The sequence below is a fragment of the Odontomachus brunneus genome, unplaced genomic scaffold, assembly GCF_010583005.1.
Source record: "Odontomachus brunneus isolate Ranch 3 - 2012 unplaced genomic scaffold, Obru_v1 Obru_scaffold_131, whole genome shotgun sequence".
Classification (NCBI taxonomy): Eukaryota; Metazoa; Arthropoda; class Insecta; order Hymenoptera; family Formicidae; genus Odontomachus; species Odontomachus brunneus.
Window position 1 is genome coordinate 17,555 of NW_022639581.1, and position 16,049 is coordinate 33,603.

At 48.2% G+C, this 16,049-nt stretch overlaps 1 protein-coding gene and 2 long non-coding RNA genes across 4 annotated transcripts in view; 2 read left to right on the plus strand and 1 right to left on the minus strand.

Annotated features, from left to right (window-relative positions):
- Positions 1-961, minus strand: part of LOC116850017 — a 3,845-nt gene extending 2,884 nt beyond the window's left edge. Inside the window, exons 1-2 of one of the 2 annotated variants that reach the window (XR_004379244.1) lie at positions 880-961; positions 522-791 (exon numbers count right to left, since the gene is read on the minus strand). This is a non-coding gene — a long non-coding RNA (uncharacterized LOC116850017). The remainder of the gene's footprint in view (positions 1-521; positions 792-879) is intronic. The other variant, XR_004379243.1, reaches the window with a different exon arrangement.
- Positions 1-15,305, plus strand: part of LOC116850016 — an 18,257-nt gene extending 2,952 nt beyond the window's left edge. The window contains exons 2-3 of the long non-coding RNA XR_004379242.1: positions 555-657; positions 15,161-15,305. This is a non-coding gene — a long non-coding RNA (uncharacterized LOC116850016). The remainder of the gene's footprint in view (positions 1-554; positions 658-15,160) is intronic.
- Positions 15,306-15,340: 35 nt separating this feature from the next.
- Positions 15,341-15,819, plus strand: LOC116850018 (proline-rich protein 2-like). The gene is made up of 2 exons (XM_032827780.1): positions 15,341-15,373; positions 15,442-15,819. Exons 1-2 carry the CDS (start codon positions 15,341-15,343, stop codon positions 15,817-15,819), a joined length of 411 nt encoding a protein of 136 aa, XP_032683671.1.
- The last annotated feature ends 230 nt before the right edge of the window (positions 15,820-16,049 follow it).

A 16,049-nucleotide genomic window follows, 5' to 3' on the forward strand; every position in this document is an offset into this window, starting at 1 on the left:
AGAGAGAGAGAGAGAGAGAGAGAGAGAGAGAGAGAGAGAGAGAGAGAGAGAGAGAGAGAGAGAGACAGAGAGAGACAGAGAGATGCTCAGATCTGAATTTAAAGTTTGAATTGAAATTATTGATATCATATCACACTATATCATGTGATCCAATTAAAAAACTCAGATTCAACTCTAAAGTTCATATTAATATTTGTTACTTGAAACTTTTCTCAAATAAGACACTCAGATTTGATTTCACAGATAGGTGAGAGTTCTTCAATCGTGAATCGCGAATAAAGATATAATGTATAATAATATGATATGATTCACATATATCAATTAAATTAATTATAATTCAATTAAAAGAAAATTGAATATGTAATTCTGAATATAAATCTGAGAATGTGTTACATGAAAAACGGACTTCAAGTAACGATTATCAACACAGTCTTATGTTCAGATCTGATGTGAGACAAGCTTTAGATAACCACTATTAATGCAGACATTATTCTTTAAAGATTATAAGATACTTAATGTACCGTAAATAAATATAAGTCTTGTTTGATTTGTAGACGCTGTATGGAAAGACGATAAACCATGGCTTATTGTATCGCAGAGTATAGACCGCAGCATCAAATAATGACGATGTCAGGTGAGATGTCTAATTCCACACAGGTGAGACATCTAATTTATACACATAAACCAAGCGTCCCATTCGCCGAATGAAGTCAAAGGAAGTTAGTGACTTAAGTTTTTTTCTTTCTTTTCTCATTCGTCGCAGCAATAAAGTTTGGTCCTGTAATTCAACGCTACGTATAAGGTGAAAGACAAAAAATTTGAGAGAGAAAGAGAGAAATAGAGAGAAAGCGATCATAGACTCGCGTCGCTTTGACTTACTTTTGCTATCTGTGACGTGTAATGTTACTTCGCGAATACGAGAGTGTTGACTTGTAAACAAATTTATTTGCTTTAACATTGCTTCGTCTGAGCGCTCCTGTATCGAGCGGTACGCTCGGTCGATGAATTTTCGTGCGGCGCGCGACACGCGCGTAGAGATCCGGAACTAGATCTCAGAATTGAAACTACCAATTCCCCCGGCCTCGCGCCTGTCACAACAAACAAAGTAGTATGCGAATGTTTAGCTGCAATTGTATACATCATTGCTCGCCGCGCGTACGGACGCGCGAGCGAGCGAGCGCGCTCGCTCGTTCGCTCGCCCGATGATTAAGGTGGTGGGGCAAAATTGTGTTTACCTCTCTATCCCCCCGGTGACAATCGGCAAACACGTGGCCGTTGTAGCATTGTCGCGCATCGCCGCATGCCAAACCGCCCCTATGTACACTGCGGGATCGCAGTAGACCCGCATTCGCCCACGGGAATCCGCTGGAGCCGCGGCGTGTCTCGTCCTCTTTGTCGCGCGCTCGGATAAAGGCGAGAGATGTTCGTCGCCGTCGTCGAGGCGACGGTGAGTCTCGAGCGGAGAACGCTTTAATTTCTTCGTCGATACACCGGCCGAAGTCGCACGTATAGTGCAGAAACGAACGAGCTCGGTCGACCGATCTCCCGGTAACGTCGCTCGGAAAAGTCATTTACGTAGCCGCCAGCGGCGATCGACCCACCTTGCAACGCCGCGCGCTCGTCGAATTACGCGACGTGAATATCTTTTTTTACCGCGGTTAAGAGGGATCCACGGCGGGGTGCGTTACACGAGGGAGGGCGTGTTCTTGCGGCGGTACCGGAGATACATGCGCGCCGCGTCGCGAGTTCTTGCTGCCTGACTGCGTACCGTTAGGTATTCCGGGCAAGCGAGTACAATTAATAGTTTGATCGGCCCGGCAGAGGTAAAAACGGCAAGGCTAAATCGAGGGACAGATGGGAGAGACGCGGCAAAAATGTATGCGAGTATGCAAAAGTAAATAGTTGCATCTCGGATGCAAATGCTGAAAGCCACAGTAATCTTCGGGCTCGTGCTCTAAGCACGGCACTAAAACTGGAAAGGCGGCGCGACCTGGTGTCGTACAAGTTTAATTCAAAGAGATACTATCCACTCGAGAGCGGGGCTAAGTAGCGGGTCAGATAAAAGAATATCCCACGGTGCTCTCCCACGTTATACGACCTCGATCGCGATTGCTGTGCGATCCTTTGTGTTTTAAATCTTACATTCGGGCACTTGTCATCGAGATTCATATTGAAGTCGGTATGAAAGACGATGCGTGTCGTTCGTGTGAGCGTCTTTGCTGAGGATCGATCACGACGTTCGACTCTTCCAAACAGATGCGAGAAAAGGGCAGCTCGCAGACGTGTAATACTTTTTATTTCAATTCGCTATGTCGATTCGTCAGCGAGCTAGGTGTATTGATAGTCGTCATTGTTTCAAGTGAGATTTTCAGATTTGATTACAGAATTGAATCTATCTGTTTGAAATAGGTAGATGTGTAAATTTTTCAGTTGAGTCGCGATTACAAATATAACGTATGTCATACAATTTAACTAAAAAATTTAGGCTCTAACTCTGAATTCGTATCTGAGTATCTCACGTGGGATAAGTTTCAGATAAAATCACATAAGATAAGTGACGACTATTAACGCAGGCCTTAGAGATGTTTAGAGTCGCGGCGTTGATATCAGGTTTTGGCGTATAAACGCGCTGCGGAACGCGGCTATTAAAGAGTTTTTGCAATACCGTCTTTTAAATACGGTAAACGTTAAAGCCACGTGATCAGGTTTAATCCTTAAGCATTGACACATATCTACAAAAATATTTTGAAGTTACCTGAGAAAGTGTGCGAAACGTCTTTCCTTGTCGCCACTTCGTATCTTACGGGCCAAAGAAAAAATAGATGGACGCGATGTGTATACGCTTAAGCGGGAGTAAAACAGCAATAGGTTTTTTTTTTCATTAGGAGTCTACCAAATTCCTATCAGTGCTTAAGGGTTAAAGACGAAACTGCGTCGCATTGTTTTGAATGTTGTTCACTCAGAAATAATGTCACATGTTATTCGAATAGCGTTATGGTGAACAATGCGAATGCGCAGTTTTGTCTTTAGACCTAACTTTTTCACGTGACTTTAACATTTATCGTATCTGAAAGACGGTACTGCAAAAATTCTTTATTGTTTCCTATTCTGCACGCGCGACTTACTCCACAACGGTAGCGCCGGCCGATCGAGAACGCGGGTCGATACAAACGTCGACAACTGCGCTTATAGACGTCGTAGCGACTTGAAACTTACACCATTGAAAAGGAGAAGTTAACACGCTTCTGATGGACATGAAATCGTTCTTCAAATAATTATAAAAAATATCGGTTCTCGTGTTTGCATCCAAGTAGATATTAATTTATGTTAGGACTCAATGGGAGACTTTAGCTTGGATGCAAAGTACCAGTTTTACGTTTTTGACGGCTATAAAGTACAATTTCAAAGAAAAGCAAAATATCATTAATGAGAACTTCACTCTAATTCAGCTTTAGGTATTCGAGCGCTCGTTATGAAGAGGGGGGCGACGAGCTTTGTATATAGTCTGAAGAGACATGTCTTAAAAATTTGACTGTTTCCTAGTAATGGCGAAAATCGGGTGACAACGAAAGATGAAGTAACGTTGCAACGAAGTCGTGTGTTAAGCAGATAACACACAGGAAAGTGTAAACAGTAATATTTGAACAGTAAGAAAGTGGCCATTCACAATTAATTCGTAAACTGTAAGGAGAACAATCGACTGTAGTTGGTTACTGTGCTTACTGTGTTTGAATATGACTGTTTATGTTTTCTGCAAGCTTCCAGCTTTACATATGATCTCGGGTCGCATGTCTATATTTGCCATTAGGAGATCAGAAAACAAGCCCAAGACACATGTTTCTTCAGACTGCAACTACACAACTCGTGCCACTGCATTGCGCGCGTAAATTGGTCAATTTACTTTCATGAATCTCAATGATTACCATGGTGGTTTACAGAATGGTAAAGGATTTTTCTATTCTGCTAAACGAATCTACTAGGATTTTTTTAGGAATAGTGGATGTAAAATTGCGCGAAATGGTCCTTTTAGAATACAAATATTTTTTAATGAGTTTCATTAAAATCGGAATAATATTACAGTTAAGAAATAGAAAAAACTGATTTGATAATATTAAAGTAAATTTTCGAGCTTCTAAAAAATTTCTATTAATATTCTTTATCGTGACTGAATCAAATTAAGTGATGTATTACTACACTGAGAAGAAATCTAAAAATGAACAAATATTTCTTAGATGGGTACCGTTAATATATACTTAAATAAAAATTCTCTTTATTCTCAAATAAATGTTAATAGTACCCAAGAAATGTTAATGTGTGTGTATGTGATACTTAAAAAATATTTGTTAATTTTTAGATATTTTGAATGAAATTTCTCGCAAATGTATGATATACAGTTTCTGGCAATATTAATGCATATTAATGTTCTACTTCTATCATTTTATGAATAAAAATTGCATTTATTACCAGAAACAGTATATCATACATTGCGGTGGGCGAATTAAAGTATAAGTCTATAATAAAAAGGCCGGCAGAGGAGGGCTATGGAGATCTCTCGTGGAGACTCTGAAACTACTAATCAGGATACATATTCTTTACGTGGCCTTCTTACTCTGCACTACTGGGCAACTAAAGCTAGTACCAGGGCTGTGTTCATATCTGCATGTTCTTGGTTATTATAAAACAAAATATACAGTTAATAGGGTATTAATACATAGAAGAAGGTTGCCTCTATCATGTTTGTACAGTCAGACAACAATTAGTTGCCTGAGAAGCCGTAACTTCGAAATTCTAAAATATAGGGCATCTAGCCCCAGTCTCCCTTAGATATCAGACACCCTGTATGTGCGACACGCGTCGAAATGAACTCGTCCTCGCCGCGAGAGACAGCGGCGGTTCGATCGCCGTCGAAAAAAACATCATCTCGACGCGCGCCATAGAGCGTCGCCAATGAATCGCGAAATTCACTTCTGCATCGGGCATTCGCCGATCACTTTTCCGAGCCATGTGCGCGTTCTCTGCGCGCAGTATTAAGGCGCATCCAGACTCGCGTTGCGTTACCGTGTAATCGCGACGATGTAGGGAGACAACGCGTGACAACGAGCGACGACGGGAGAGAGGCGTGCTCATTTGCGTGTTACGTCGTGGTTTATAGTCGCTCGCTGTAACGTTACACACAAGCGACACGGTGCTCGGTAAACGTAACGCAGCGGATCTGGACGCACCTTTACCGGCATCGCCCGCCTTGGTGGCGGACGACAAAACTTTTCTCCGATCTCCCGCCGGAGCGTAAAAGGTCGCGACCGAGCTGTCTACCTTCTGAGTAACTTTGTCTCTGATGACGAAAAGAAATGTCAGGAATATTTAGCCCGAGAGATCAGGTGTAATACCGTTTCGAGCGAAGGGAAGTGCGTTACACCAGTTAATTGAACAACTTACATCGGGAAGGTATCTCGGAGATATTAATAAGCGAATAAATTGTTGATGTTTGTCGCGAGGCATCGATGCATTCCGATGTATCAATAACCATTCTTAGTTTATATCCGCGGCGCGGATCGCAAGTTTGACGGTATCGATCGAGAGCAGCAGCGCGAAAGTTACGTAAACGCGGAGAGACGCGGGTTTCTTAAGTTGTTAACCGCGCGAACTGGTCCTCGCGCGCGAGATGCGACTCCGTATCTTCGCATTTCGTACGGAATTGGTGACTGCGCGTAAAACCGAAACCGTCTTCCGCGTCTCCGGTTCTCATGAGCGCTTCACCCGCCAGACAATAGTTTACCGTATCGACCTATTCCCCACTCCTCCTCCTCCTCCTCCTCCTCCTCCTCTTCCTCCTCCTCTTCCTCCTCCTCTTCCTCTTCCTCTTCTTCCTCCGCCCGACTCTGCCGTGCTTGTTCACATCTACCTCCTCGTGCCACTCCGCTCAGCCAACCACGAACTTGCTTCTTCTGGTCTTCCCTTCGTGCCTTTCCGCAGATCCAACTTGCTCCTGTGTATCGTGAACTCCAAGGCTTCCGAGTTCAGTTAGGGATGGTTGCGAGCTGTTCTCGAAAACGCCAAACTCCCCCAGCTTTCTCGCAGCACTTTTTTCTCGCTCTCCGATAAATTTCGTGCATAATTTAGAATACTTAAAAGGACACGGTATATTTAAAAGGATAAGGTATTAAAAGGACAGGTGTCCATGTGTCGCGGACTCTATTTCCATGCGTACCGCGACATGCTTTCCAAAAATTTGAAGGTACTGAAAGGTTAACGTCGCGATGCATGTCATTCCGAAATGACAGTTGTAACAAACTTAACAAATGCTATGAATTTTACTACATCTGTCACACCGGGATATAGTCTCGTGGTCCTCTCGCAATCTTTCTTACGACCGCAAGAAACAAGCCGTTTCCGCCCACGTCAACACGCTAGTCTTGTCCAAACTCGAGAGTCGCTCGTGCACTTCGACCGCGCGTGGCCGGCAGTTCCCGAAGGTCGAGATTTGTTCCGAAGTTTGTATGAATGAAACTTATCCTAATATCTCTGAACGGCGTGCGGCTTTCTTCGGCCATTCCGCACTGCAGGATAGCGGCCGGGTGAGGCGCGGGAAGTCGGCGAAAGGGCACGTGCGAGCCCGCGAGAGAGAGCCCGAGGGGTCACCGGCGCTGCTGCTGTCGCGTCGCGCCGCGCCGGATTGCCCGTTCGAGCAGCAGGGTCACTGGAACGTGCTTGTGTACGAACTGTCTGCAACTGTCATTCACCTCGCGGCACACGTGGTGTGCCGCGGAGATATTTCTGTCCGAGCCGCGTGCGGGAAAATGTGTGGTAGATGCGACGAGGGCGGGCGAGAGAAGCGCTCCGGGAAAGTTCGCCGACGAGATTTTCGCCCTGAGATCTTTATCGCGTCCGTGTGGAACGCGCGAACGCCACTTTTCGCGTCGGCTCACCCGACGCGCACCCCAAACGTACTTTGATCGTACCTTTGATCGACGTTGGTGCGCTTGGACAGATTCGCGAAGCGAACCGTCGAAAACGCGCTGTTTCGTCAGCGGGAGTGCGAGGCAAGCCGTGAATTATCGCATAGGACAATCGCGAGCTGTATCGCGAGTAAGGTAAAAGTATCAATGCCCGGACACGAACCTAATTTAGGAGTTCTTATCGTTTTGGTCTTCAAACACGGATATTCAAATCTTCAACGTGGAGAATATGTTGAAAATATACGTATGCATATTCTCTGTATTGAGGGAAAAAGACAGTTGAATCGGCAAAATCGGCTGTTACCCGTCTTCAAAGAAATATTGCATTTATTGAAAAAGTTATACGCTAGTGCAGCAATAAGTAGCGTTGATCGCAATACATACAGTTAAATCATACAGTTAAATCATAAATTTAAATGATACAGTTAAATCGCAATCATTAAATCAACTGATAATTCTCATCACAGCAACTACAGAGAAAAAGTCTTGTAACAGTTAACAAGTGCATTTGACTGAGCATTTCATTGCGATACCAACCATGTAGTAAGAATTACAAAATAACTAGTAAAACACAAATTCTTCATTTAGTCGAATTAAAGTGGTTTGTTTAATAATACTAAATGATTTGGTAATAATTACTAAATAGTGCAACTATTGCCAAAGTATTTAATCACGTTTCCTATATTTATCGTAATGTGGTAAGTATTACTAAATATGGTTTTATTTAACAAATTGTTTGATGATATATGCCACATAAATTGGTAATAGTCACCAAGTCTTAGCAACAAATACCAAGTCTTGGCAACAGGTACTACAAGTCTTGCTTATTTATTAATATTTATCAAATTATTTGATTATATTTTACCTACATGTTCAATTGGAATTATTTTACCAAAACCAATCTGGTAACTATTACCCAGGTTTAATGTATGCGTGTGTGTGACTATTATCAAATCTTTTTTCCAACTTATATAATTCATTCAGCCGACTAAACGTTTACTCGAACGAATTTTGCTGGTTCAGGTTTCATTAACTCAACTACTCCCTTTTTTCAGTATATTAAAAGTTTATATATTTGTATTTAAAGAGACGAAAACCATAAGAAAATGTCCAGAGTCATGTCCAGGCATTGGTACTTTCACCTTAAAGTCGCAACGTTCGGGAACGACCCGCGATGGGAATTCGCGCGAGATATCTTATTGGGTCACGGCGGTTGACCATCGCCCGGCTACCTTTCCCGATTCCGCGACTTCCTTTTTTTCCACGAAGGAGAATAAAGTTGGAGTTGAAACCGCAGGTCGATAACGTTTATCGGAACTAGGTTTAAACCTAGTTAACTCGGCTAAGGCTTAGCTTCTCGCCGGGAAAGCGCTCTTCGTAATATTGAGGAAGTCTCGTTAGACTCTCTCCTGCGTGTCGATGAGTTATTTATCGCGACCACAGATCCTTGCGACGGAAGTATTCCCGCGCAAAGAAATCGGCAAACAAAAACGGGGGATCTCGCGGCCGCAACCGTCGCTGCTTCACCGGCATCTAATCGTTTGGCAGTCGAGGAGACGGCTGACGCATCCGCCGTCTTCACACCGCAGGCGACTTGTCTCGGGGTCGTCTAAATGGCGATCTCACGCTGACTCCGAATCACGGGTTATCGACTTCATAGTCCTCCGCGCGCGTGCCAACGCACCTCCTCGGCAGATACGTATCAGGATGTGGAGCTGACAGCTCCAGCGTGCGCAAATATGCGACAGCGAGATGGGGTCCCGCTAGAGCGTGGCCCAAGTTGAATCTCGTATTAGCCGGCCGACACGCGCGACCTTGAATAATTCACGACGAGAATTCGCGGCGTGCCCCGGCGCGAAAATCATCGCGAACTACCGTCCAGAGTACATATAACGTTGTTTACGGCGCTTGATATCGATGCCAGGTCGCGCAAGTGAATCTAAAGGGTTATATATACTCGTCCTCGTGTGTATATAACGCATGCGGCGTTTTCCTTGAACTACCCTGACGTAAATTATTTCTGAGATTTTCTATAAGTATCTTGTATTACTCTCTGTATATACGTCCTGCGACAGAATTCTAAATGTGGTAAATCGTTATGTCAAAGTATCCCCTCAAAACTATCCGCGCGACGTTATTCGACGTGATTCGATCGAGAAACGTAAAATCTCGCCTCGATACCAGTTTCTTTTCTCGTCAGTAAAATTTTACGCTCGGACGTATGTCGGCTGATATATTTCTGGACTGAGAGTAGTTTTTATTCTTCTCTTACATTGAGAAAACAGTAGCACTTGTAACTTGGCGTTTGTAACTATAATCTCACAGTGAAAGAATTATAGTCAAGAGAACCATTTCTTTTATATATATATATATATATATATATATATATATATATATATATATATATAGCAAGTGTTACTGTAATGAATAATAGTCTTTTACATGCGTATCGATATTGTTATCTTTTTGTTAGAACTACGCAAAGGAACTACAAGAAAGGATATAGTTGACGCCGAGAATGACTATAATTTTAACGAGATTGATCGTTTCTTTCCTCTTCATGTAAGACAAGTCCGCTAAAGACTATACACTTGAATAATAAAAAAGAATAATAGAATAGCGAACATATATCTTAGAGAAATACGCCAACACGTGTATACTCACGATTCTACGGACGACGATGAAGATCGTTCCGTAGTGTTTTACAATTACGCCTTAGCGACGGAACTTCCGTACAGTAATTCCTCCAAAATTCCCAGGCAGGCGGTGAGGTAGGTCGGCATAATCTTCCGTAGTGCCGTGTTTCTATACTAACGACTCACGGAAGGAGCAAGGGACCATAACAGTGCGACAGTGTAGTCGCCAACTCGACGTGAACACGCGCGCGCGCGCACACACATATACACGCACACACACGCATGCATATAGACGTGAACGATTATGGAAAAGAGAACGCATTTCCTCTGCCGTGCCTGGCAATTTCTGCGCATTTTTCGATAATTTTGCTCGAGCTATCACGCGACCAAATCTCTCAAGTGAAGCTGCAACATTTCGTTTCCGCAATTTTTGCATGGAAATATTCGACAGTGTCGCGCCGCCCAAATCTTACGGATTTCTTTTCCATCGTAATGAAATCTCACTAGATAGAAGTAGATTGAATGTATAATTAGAAGAAATCTATCGGGAAAAACTCTGATTTTCATCTCGAGTAAAAATGAAAAAAAAGTGAGAGAAAACACGAATTTTTTGACAAGCACCGGGAAACGAGATCGATTCGTTCGTTTTGGTAAAATGCATTTGACATGCGATTATTGGTGTGACGTGATTATTTGGCGCGTAACTTTTGTTTTTTCTTTAAAATTCGGACTATTGGAGCATAAGGTTGCACACACATCTCCATCTGCCAGGCAGTTCCGAGTCGCAAAGCGAATTGAAAAGCACGGTCGACGATCCGCGACCTCGCGAGTTTTGGGGGTTAGCGGGCCTCTCAGTGAGTTGCATCATCGCTTAATAGAATGATGCAAGTCGTTCAACCGCCATAACCTCTGCGACAGGTCAACCCCCGCTGTTGACGTTCCTGGAAGACAGGAGGTAGGATAAGAGAGAACGAGAACACAAGGAAGAGAGAGAGGAACAGTGGAGAGGAGCCTCGTGGAAGAGAGGAGGAAGAAGAAGAAGAGAAGGAGCAGGAGGAGTAGGAGCGGGAGGAGGAGGGCGAGCACAGGGCTGGGGGTGAACCCCTTATTGATTTTTAGGGTGACACTGTCAAGCGGCGGCGAGTGTCGAGTCCCCCGCGACGAGAGACTTTGAAGCGACGAGCGAATGAGGAAAAAATGCGGCGGCGCGCCATTGCATGCCCGCATCAGAGAGAGAGAGAGAGAGAGGGGGGGGGAGGGAAAGAGGGAAAGAGAAAGAAAGAGAAAGTCTTTCAACCCTTGTGGACAGCAGCGAGGGCGCGTACACCTCGCGGCCACTCATTGCGTTCTCCGTGACGACGTCGCGCGTCGTTTGGCACCTCGTGCTCAATGACGACGATGACGACAATGTAAACGTCGGCCGGACTCCGTTGACACACGCGCCGGGCGAGGCCGTGCGACGTTTTTTCCGGTATACACCGCGGTGGTTGGCAGCGGTGGTTGGCGGTGGTGGCGGTGGAAGAGCGGTGGTGACGGCGACGGCGACGCCGACGGGAGGAAAGAGTAACCGCGGCGCGAGGCGCAGTCCCGTTGCGGTCGGGGGTGCAGCTCTCTCTCGACGCGCAGGGCCGTACGCGTCCGTGGGAGACGCTCCACGTGGGGCGAGTGGCTTTCGCTCTCTTTCTCTCTGTCTCTCCTCTTTTCTTTCTCTCTTTGTCCGCTTTTCGCAATCGCACGCGTTCGTCTTTGACGTCTTTGTCGCGACACGGATATCTATCTGTTCATCTATTTATCCCGCCTATCCGTCGGGAGCGATTGCCACCTTGGAAACGCGAGGGGAACACTGCAACACACCGTGGGGTGCGTGCGAGTCCCGGTACTTGGGGGCGAGCGACGACGGCGAGTCCGCCGCGGTTGTAGTGATCGTCGCTCCCCTTTCTCTCCCTCTCACTCTCTCCTCTCCTCTCTCTCTCTCTCCTCTCTCTCTCTCTTCCGCTCCTTTTTTATGTCTTCTATTCCCACCCCGCGTTTTTCCGCTCCCCCGGTCTCGAGGTATAGGCGTCGCGCTGGCGGACGCGAGTGACGCATGAGTTGCACGGGAAACGTGGCTTCTCGGGAGCAATGCGAACTCCCAACGATAACCTCGTGACTCGCGACCATGGGATCGTTTCCGCGAGTACGCGCGAGTAAGTGATCGGCACGGGATCGCCGAGCGGATCGTCGTCGCGCACGGGGTTGTATAACCGTTGGAAAATGATCTTACGCGCTGCGTGCTCCGAGTGAAGTGCGCGGAGAGTCGGCGATGTAGAGGCGCGCGACAGGCCGGGGTGTGCGTCGCTAAGTAGGCCGCAGCGTGACACAGCCTTAAAAAAACAAAACGAAACAGCCGTCGCGAAACTGCGCCAGGTAACGTTCCCGGTCCGGCCGAATTTTTGACGTATCGTAACCTCGCTGTCACGCGTACATGTACGGCGTCGCTCGCATGCAACAGGCGACACCGCGTTGCCAAAGTTTCCACTTGATTAATCGATCGGAAATTACCGCCGTAAACCGAAGGTAACAGCCGCGTGCCGCGAATTGATTGTCGGATTCGAGTCGTGGCACGACGAGCGAGTCAATTCGGTCGGGTCGCCGTTCCTTAGGAGCAGCATTCAGTCGAGGAGCGGAAGCAAAAGCGGCAAAAAGAAACGTCGGACGCGACTGCCACACGAACGAGTGGCGAAGTAGCGACGGCGAAAGAGCGACCGCGCCGCCGAGGACGTTAGCCGCGAAATTACGCGAAGCGCGGCGCACGCGAGTCACAATCGATACCCGGCGAGAGTAGCGAGGTGTAGCGGTAGTAGTGGCTGGCTTCGACGACGCTCGCGACGGTTCCACGACAGTTCGGGGGAAAAAAAAGATCGCCCGCGTAGGTGCGCTCGTGGACGCGCGCGACGCGACGTAACGGCGACGCGGTCGCGATAGCCTGCCCCGCTGCCACGGGAGGACGTCCGCGCGACGCCTGGCGGTGACGCGAGCCGGCGCGGCGCGTCGCCATTCGCGTGAGGAAACCGGCGAGGTGGTCGTGCATAACAATAGAGACCACGCGGAAGTTGGCAGGGTGGACGGTGGGATGCGCGGACAGACGGCCGGCCGGACGGACGGACGGACGAACGACTCTCCTCGGGGAAGATACGTGAGGTGCGGTGTCGCGGCGCGTCACGTCGCGCCGTGAGAACGCGGCGCGGGTGTGTACGCGACGAAGGTGCATTCGTCGCGACTCGTATTCTCAATTCGCAGCTGTCGACGCCGCGAAGCGGAGGGAAATTGCGAAAAAAATGGCAGCCACCATCGGCGTCCACCCGTGGAACAGCAATTATCGTCTGCGGCCGAGGAAGAAATCTAGTTGACACTCGGGCGTGAGTGGCGAGATCGAAAAGCGAGAGACGGTGACGCGGACGACGACTGGCGGAGGTGGTGGAGGGCGGCAGGGAGAGAGAAGGAGGGCGTCGAACACGTGGTCCGCGAGAGAACAGCTAGTGGGCGAGGTGCGTGCGTGGCACGCTCCTGGCGCACGTGCGTATGTGCATCGCACCGCGATCATTGGCAGTGGCACGTGTGAGTGACAGGAATATCGGTGAACGACGCCGCCGTCGGTGAAATAAGCGACGTCGACTCGACGTGCGAAACTTCATCTCCGTCGCGAGAATCTCCCTGGTGACGCACTGCTATGCAATCTTGTTGTGGGACTCGCCGACTCGAGGACAGGCGAGCCGCCAGAGGGAATATATCTTGTCACCTGCCGCTTCCACCGATTCCGTGAGGCTTGACCCTCACGCGACGTGAAACGCGACGAGTGTGTTCACAGCAGTGTCGCCCTCGTGTATACCTAAGCGCCACCTGCGCGCTACATCCCTGGCCTCTGGAACAGTTCGTCTGTTGACTTCGGTGGTGTTAACTCGCGCTCAGCCCGATTCTCGCTCCCTCTCACTCGCTCGCGCGCTCTGCTCCTCTTCCCTCCCGCCCTCTGTCTCTCTCTCGTTCGTCGAGAAAGAGAGAGAGTGAGAGCGCGCGCGGGCGGCGGGCGGGCGCACTCGCGGGGTCGCTTGTGTTTGGAACGTCGCGAACTTTCTGCAATGTGACGACGCGGGGGATGAATGGGTAGTAGCGTCATGTCGCAGCGGTGCACGCGTCTGGGAGCGGGCGTGCGGCCGGAACACAACGTCCCGCTGGTCGAGGTGTCCTGAGTTACCAAAGCGGAGCGACGACCGTTGGAAAAATGCCGGCGACGCGACCACTGCCGCACCACGGACCGTTCGTCTTGTTGTTGTTGCTGCTGCTGCTGCTGCACCGAGAGCTCGCGACCGTGCGCGGTGTGTCGCGACGTGCGATCCGCACGGACTCTTGAAAAGGGCCGCAGTGCCTTCGTCGCGTTTACGAGTGCCTCGACGTGCTGGTAGGCTCGCCGTGAGGTCTCGCGTTGTGTGTACTTGTGTTAGGTTAGGTGTACCGGCACATAACCTCAAAGCGCGAACGCTACGTAGCAAGGTGTCGGGACAAGTTCTCGCGCGTCATCCCGCCGGCGTTCTCGTCTCCGTGTGGACGAGAGGAAGTGAAGCGAGCTCGTGCACTTGCGATCGTGTTTGTCGAAGCTGCGTGCTGGCTCCATACGCGTCGGGTGATCGGTGAGATGGAATGAGCTGGGTGATTGCGGGACAATGAAGGCCAATGGGACAAATAATGGTGATTTTCCTATAAAAATGTTTATATCTCGAGTTGCACTCGTTGCTGGTTCGACTGTGACTAGGTCTCACATCAATGTAACAGTCAGGATGATGATTTTTGTGGTTAGGTACTTGTTTATGACAGATGCATCTTTCCATTGCTGTTGTGGGCATGCAGGAGCATGAGATGCAATTGCTTCCATGATGTGAAAGAATCCCATTCGTGTAAAAGCTTGCATAAGCTTCTTTTGATTACCTTTTCTGTCATGAATATCATGCAGATAGAACATTTGGATACAACGATGAGTCATACGCTACAAATAACTGTTCATACCCTTACATGTGTGTCGAGACAATAAGTCTGTTCTTCCTCTCCTCAATTTTCATTTCCTGAACTGGTGCACACTGCTTCAATGAGTCAGAGTGAAGCAAGATACACTTGTTTCACTGGTGTTACTTGGACACTGACATTAGATCTGTCCTTTTTTGAAGAACTTTCTGAACCGATGTGCACTGATGCAATAAATTGGTATAAGAAACAAGCATATTTTGTTTCACTCCCTCTTAACTCTCTCTTTTAATTCATTACATCAGTGTACATCAGTCAACTAACAGTCTTAACAGTTAGTGGCTACGTAACACCGCACTGCTGATATCAAGTGTGATATTAGCTCGAACCAGTTAACCTATTGATATTATCATTAACATATATATTGCAACTGCTCCAACTAGGCACACTCAATATTATATATTATTCTATTATATATTATATATTATTATATATTATTCTATAAGTTGATTTAAGTTAATCAACAGGAACATATTAATAAATTAATACAAATGAATGATTGAATATTGTTTACAGGCTGTAGCCGCCTAAACACGCCATTGGCAGCCACCACCACGCTGGAGGATCCAGGAACGCCAGCCTCCTGGAAGGGCCCGCCGCCCGGCTCGGAGGCATCGCCCTTTACACCCAATTCCGTCGGCCAGGGCGGAGGTCCCGGTGCTGGTCCGTACAACAGCACAGGCGGTCCACCCAGTAATGCGGGCTTCCAAGGACCGAGCCCGTTCCCTGGCAACGCCGGCAGTCCCGCGGGCGCGCCGCCATACCAGGGCCCACCACCTGGTTCGGCGACACCGCAGTATACCGCGTCGCCGGCGCCGAGTGGTTCCTCGACACCTGGTCCTGGACCACCGCCCAATTCTACCGGTTTCCCGCCACCGCCGAACAACTCGGGGCCCCCTTACAACGGACCCGGGCCCAGCCCGTTCGGCTCGCCGTCCGGTGGCGCACCGCAGTTCGTCGGGCGACCGGGATCATCGGGACCACCGTTCGTACCACCGGGTGCTGGTAACCCGCACTTCCCTTCGCACGGGCAGCCTTTCGGTGGGCCGCAGTATGGTATACCACCGAGCAGTCCGTTCGGCCCAGGAGGACATCCTATGGCAGGACCTATGGGACCTGGACACCCGGCGATGATCGGACCTGGCGGCCCGGTCGACAGGCTGGATCAGGGGTGAGTTTCTCTTGTTTCTCGAGTCGCATGCTACGAGCCTGTCCACAGGGGCGAGTAATTGTCTGATCTCGACGTTCGAGTGCGCGAAATAATTAGCACGATTGAGCACGTGATACCGCGACGGTGTAATTACGAGGAAAGGCGCTTTCCCCGTGGCGGACGGCAAGCAGCCTCCCCAGATATCGAGATAGCGCGTGTTACTCGCCTCTGTTTTGCATGTATAATTTAGTCCGG